The sequence below is a fragment of the Triticum aestivum genome, chromosome 1B (assembly GCF_018294505.1).
Source record: "Triticum aestivum cultivar Chinese Spring chromosome 1B, IWGSC CS RefSeq v2.1, whole genome shotgun sequence".
Taxonomy (NCBI): domain Eukaryota; kingdom Viridiplantae; phylum Streptophyta; class Magnoliopsida; order Poales; family Poaceae; genus Triticum; species Triticum aestivum.
The window spans coordinates 56,186,371-56,192,382 of NC_057795.1; the positions used below are offsets into that span (position 1 = coordinate 56,186,371).

Genomic DNA, 6,012 nt, shown 5'->3' on the forward strand with positions numbered 1-6,012 from the left:
TTTTCTTTACAAAGGCCAACGACCATATATTAAATAGAACATGCTTTTAAAAAACACTCCTACATAAACTAAACATCCAAGTATTTGAGGCGTTGAGCACTCCTAATCTTCTTCTGCCCATCTCTCCTAGAGTATTGGTTTTGTCCTTTAGAGAGTGCACACTCTCTTTAGAAAACTCGTAACCAGGTTTTAAAAAAAATGCAAAATCGATCCAAAACAAATTGGTGTAGATATTAGAGTGATTCCTGCGCTAAACTGCCTTGATGAAAGATTCATTCATTTGTGGTCTCATGGAAAAAACAAAAAGTGGAGAGCTAAATAAATCTTTTGTTATTTTTGCATAGCTCACAAATGAATTGAGATTTTCAAGAAACTTCAATTGGAAACCAATTTCAATCATTAGCATGTGTTTTTTTCTTTGTTAGATTTTTTGAATGAGTGTGATTTTCCTTTTTGAAAAAGGAGCATTGGCTCCCGAGCACACTTGATGGGTTCCACACTCTCGTAGCGTTACATCCCTTATTTCCATCCGCGACTCTCCATGTGTAAGCTTACCCTTTGCTTGGCACATCATGTTATGTCGGAGCATTAATAGCCAATCAAAATTTTCCCTCGCCCCTCATCTCACGGGCGGTTGCCATTTGTCAAAACGGTGGCCTTTGCGGTGCCTACGGCAACTCGGAGTAGAGAAGAAGAACAACAACAAGAATCACAAAAGTTTGACTCTATGATCAACTTTTACATTAATTGACAAATCAGTTTGCATTTGATAATAAATTTGGGAACTAATTTTTGGGTCCTTTGATTACTTGAAAAGTTCAGATTTGGTACCTTAACTTTAGACCGATAACTTTGACCCCATTAACTTTCTGTACTTGACAAATTTGGCCTTTGGCCTTAACCAAAGTGATATGCATGATCATATGGTGATATTTTATCACATGTGGCAAACCATAGAGCACAATATAGGAACATATATGCAGGAAAATGGCAATAAAGCATGGAACAATGAAAGATGTTAAGAAATACAAAAATGGAGGAAATTTGAAAATAAATATTAAAATATAACCAAGTATCAACAACATCCTAAAAAGCTACTAAAAATATGAGATTTAACAATATAATATTTTTAAAAGGTTTAATAAAAATAATCTTTAGGGCAGATCATGAAAAAGTATAACATCAATTCATATAACTCAACGTATCTTTTCTTTCAATAATGTTCCTAAACTATTTGGTAGTTCTCATGAACATCTAATCTATGCACAATGTTTGTGGATTGTTGTATTCTATAAAAAAAATCCAACTTTCTTATTTGTGAATAAATTGTAGGGTATTTCAATAGTTCTCTCGAATGTTTTGGATTTATCTGGAATGTTTTTTGTTTCAAAGCAATCACCGCTTTTGAAGGAAACATACCGAATGCTACTATTCTGAATTTTCCGACCTTTTCTGCCAACATTCTGTGTTGCATAGGTTGCCATTTGTGCTAAAATTGGCGTCACTACCTCAATTAGATGGCTAACATGGGGGGGGGGGGGGGTAGAAAATATCAATGCTTAGGGTGAGCAAATAACTCATTTGGTTAGGGAGCAAAATGCCAGTTTGCATATTAGATTTGACTGAAGTCAAACTTATACAGTTTGACCAAGTCCGTGAAAAACAATATCAACATCTGCAATAACAAATGTATATGACGTGGTAGTATATTCAATGATGAATCTAACACTATTGATTTGGTATTGTATATGTTAATATTTTTATCTATAAATTTGGTCAAATTTTATAATGTTTAACTTCGGACAAAGCTAGTATGCGAAGTAAATAAAATGGAGGGAGCGTATATTGAGATTTGGTGACTAAAATGAACTAGTTTGACAATACTAAGATTCCATGTTTTTGGTATATTTGTGGTAAATTATTTAACTTGAAACGGTCACTTCTACTCTTCTCCAAATAAAAGCCATCGATCCTACGAAGAGCTTTTAGGATTACCCACCTACATTCGGAAATCTAAGCATTAGTCAAAATTAAGCACATATCTTCGCTACCTAACAAGATACTTGACGAAATCAATCACGTCAGCGATGACTGGTCTTGACAGGAATTAATCAACCACATATGCACGCATGCCACGAGAAAAAGGGTTCGGCGTGACTGATAGAAATCCCACTATACACTGTACAGCAACCAAAGTGTCCCACTGTACAGCAACCAAGTGTTCCATGTTGAATTGATCACCGTTCAGAATGACGAATTGATCGAACGTGGTTTAACATTTTTCCTTTTCTTTTACTACACATGACAGGATAACATATGTACAGTAGTTATTTTTTCCCGAGCTGATACCATATGTACTTGTACTTTAAAGAATGGTTTGAACTCTACTTTTCGATGCCGGCTGTTCAATTTCTGTAGCTTTGCTAGCAGCTCCCGTAGGAATAAATGAAAGGGTGTGGTTAGGTCTCGGTCGACTGAGACTTAAGCAATTCTCAATCAAGTGACATAACATGTAATAAAGAAAGAAAAACTAAAAGAAAATTTTGCACGAGTCTCCATGCAATATCTCACGAATATAACGTCAATCGACTGAGAGGTAGCAACACTGTAAATGAAATAACCAAAGTAGTCGATCTATAGCTGATTTTCATGGTACTGGTAATCCTGCCGGTGCAAAGCACAACTCAAACATAAGTTGCATAAATGATGACCAAACAAACAAACACCTTCAGACTGGTTGAATCTGATAGCACAATTCTAGTAGAGAATATTTAGATTACTTGTTAAAATAAACCAAGAGACTGATGATTACAAAAAATATCGCTGGCACAGAGGTGAAATACACGATGATCTCATCCAATGCACACCATCCCGTAGGAGTTAGACTTGACCCTAAGCTGCAATACATCACCGAATTGATTTCTCACCGGCTGTTAGCTAAGCTGAAAAAAGTATTGCTCAAAAAAAGCCGGAGAGGGATAGAGATGGAGATTGATCGTAATACGGTGAATATATTATTGAGCCTCGAGAACAAGTATATAGAGAGTACAAGACATGGAGGGTAAGAAGGCTCTCTAGAGATAAGGTAGAAATCATATACGAAAGAATACAATCAATCCCCCCCCCCCCCCCCCCCCCCCTCCCTGCAGTAGTAGTAGCGGTAGAGTCGCAGACGGTCAGACTAGAGAAACCGAAGTAGAAGCCGACAGGTTCACATCCCCCCACCCCCTCCCGCAGCCATTGCGGGAGCGTCGCGGATGATGTCGCATTGCGGATGCGTTGACGGTAGAGGAAGCCGACGAGTTGCTCAAGCGAGATGATAGCCCTTTGTGCCAATGTCAAGGTAGCCGAGAGCGTAGGGTGATGTAGCCGGTCTCGAGGTAGCCGTGCGAGGGACTCCATGGTCGATGTTGAGCCAGATTTAAATTTATGATCAAAGTTTGACACAAAATATGAGTGACTAATAAACGCTGACAAAGGGATATACTACATGGAGTTCACGCCGCGCCAGCATGATATATGCATGCATGCATGCAGTTAATAACGGAAAGAAAAAAGGATTTTGTTTTTTCTTTGGTGACGAAAATGGTCCATGTATGTAGCAGACTAGCAGCCGACTGGTTGGCAATTTATGACCGTTACCATAACGGGGGCTGCTGGTAGAGCGTTCATCTGGACCCGATCGAATTGAATAGTCGAGTTGACCAGCAGACTCGTGTCGCGGGCGCTCGACCTCGCATCCCTACCAACCCATGCACTTTCCTAGCAGCGTACGATAAACGCACGCGACCGGGACTCATCCAACGCCCATCCCGCCACGCCGTTTCCCGCATCCAACTGGTATATATATATATACCTTCGCCTATGTACTTCATGCTCCAAACCAAACCAACACAGCTAATTACTACAACCTCTACGCTGCTTCTTCTTGCTCTCCGGCAGCAAAGCTAGCTACCTCCACTTCATTGATCAAGCCACACAGTCTTGCTCCTAAAAAATGGGCAGCTTGGACACCAACCCAACGACCTTCTCCGCCTTCCCCAACGACAAGGCGGCAGCGTTCGAGCCGCTAAACCCGGAAGATGTCCGTGCATACCTTCACAAGGCCGTCGACTTCATCTCCGACTACTACACCAATGTCGAGTCCATGCCCGTTCTTCCTAACGTGAAGCCGGGATACCTGCAAGACGAGCTCAGCGCGTCCCCGCCGACCTACTCGGCGCCGTTCGATGTCACCATGAAGGAGCTTAGGACCTCCGTTGTCCCCGGCATGACGCATTGGGCCAGCCCTAACTTCTTCGCCTTCTTCCCCTCCACCAACAGCGCCGCTGCTATCGCTGGCGACCTCATCGCCTCCGCCATGAACACCGTCGGGTTCACGTGGCAGGCCTCTCCGGCGGCCACCGAGATGGAGGTTCTCGCGCTCGACTGGCTTGCACAGCTCCTTCGCCTCCCCACCACCTTCATGAACCGCACCAGCACCGGTCGGGGCACCGGTGGTGGGGTCATCCTTGGCACCACGAGCGAAGCAATGCTCGTCACGCTAGTCGCCGCACGTGATGCCGCGCTGCGTCGGAGCGGCTCTGTTGGCGTGGCCGACCTGCCACGCTTGACTGTATATGCTGCCGACCAGACCCACTCCACGTTCTTCAAGGCATGTCGGCTTGCAGGCTTTGATCCCGCCAACATTCGCTCCATCCCTACCGGGCCAGAAACCGACTACGGGCTTGAACCGACCAACCTTCTCGAGATCATACAAGCTGACGCCGACGCCGGCCTCGTGCCAACATATGTCTGTGCCACAGTGGGCACAACGTCTTCCAACGCCGTCGACCCGGTGGGCGCCGTCGCCGACGTTGCCGCCATGTTTAATGCCTGGGTCCATGTCGATGCTGCCTACGCTGGCAGTGCGTGCATCTGCCCGGAGTTCCGCCACCATCTCGATGGCGTCGAGCGCGTGGACTCCATAAGCATGAGCCCACACAAATGGCTTCTCACATGCCTCGATTGCACCTGTCTCTACGTCCGTGATGCTCACCGCCTCAGCGACTCGCTGGAGACCAACCCAGAGTACCTCAAGAACGATGCTACAGAGTCAGGCGAGGTCACCGATCTTAAGGACATGCAAGTCGGCGTCGGTCGGCGCTTCCGTGGGCTCAAGCTCTGGATGGTCATGCGCACCTATGGTACCGCAAAGCTCCAAGAGCATATCCGTAGCGACGTCGCCATGGCCAAGATGTTTGAAGATTTTGTTCGTGCCGACGACAGGTTCGAGGTGGTCGTACCAAGGAACTTTGCTCTTGTGTGCTTCAGGATCAAGGCGACTGGAGCCATGACGGAGGAGGATGCCGATGAGGCTAACCGTGTGCTAATGGAGAATCTGAACAAGACCGGTAAGGCTTATCTTGCACACACGGTCGTTGGTGATAGGTTCGTGCTTCGGTTCGCCGTGGGGTCGTCCCTGCAGGAGGAGAGGCATGTGAGGAGTGCCTGGGACCTCATCAAGAAGACTACTAGCAGTATCATGGATTAAGTGAATCATTCCAGAAGCCACACAAATCCCTATATTTGGGGTATAATTATTCTTTTGTGTTTATCTTTTTTTTCTATGATTTGGATTATTATTACTTTGCACATTTGGTTCTTATTCCTTTTTGTGATCTATATCGGCGAGGATATATGTATAGGAGGCCGGTACCAAAGAAATTGATTAGATCCTAGAATTTCTTATATTTCAAGAACATGAGATGTTATTCTTTGTATTGTACTCTGGTACAAATATATGGGAGTAACTTATAGTCAGGCGCCTGAATTTTTGTTTTGGATCACTCACTTTCTTGTTAGACCGTGAGATTAATGCAACAAGTTCTTTATAGGCTCCTAGCCAAAAAAAACAAGTTTTTTTAGACAAACTCATGGAGCCTTTATTAATTTGTCACAATGTTTTATAAGGATGAAAGTACGACCTGTTGGGGAATGTTGCAGAAAATAAAAAAATTCTACGCTTCACCA

At 44.0% G+C, this 6,012-nt stretch overlaps 1 protein-coding gene across 1 annotated transcript; it reads left to right on the forward strand.

The window, feature by feature from the left end:
- The first annotated feature begins 3,902 nt into the window (after positions 1 to 3,902).
- On the forward strand, positions 3,903 to 5,533 carry LOC123086460 (tryptophan decarboxylase 1-like). Its single transcript, XM_044508227.1, has one exon. The coding sequence runs from the start codon at positions 3,998 to 4,000 to the stop codon at positions 5,531 to 5,533; it is 1,536 nt and encodes a 511-aa protein (XP_044364162.1). The 5' UTR covers positions 3,903 to 3,997.
- The last annotated feature ends 479 nt before the right edge of the window (positions 5,534 to 6,012 follow it).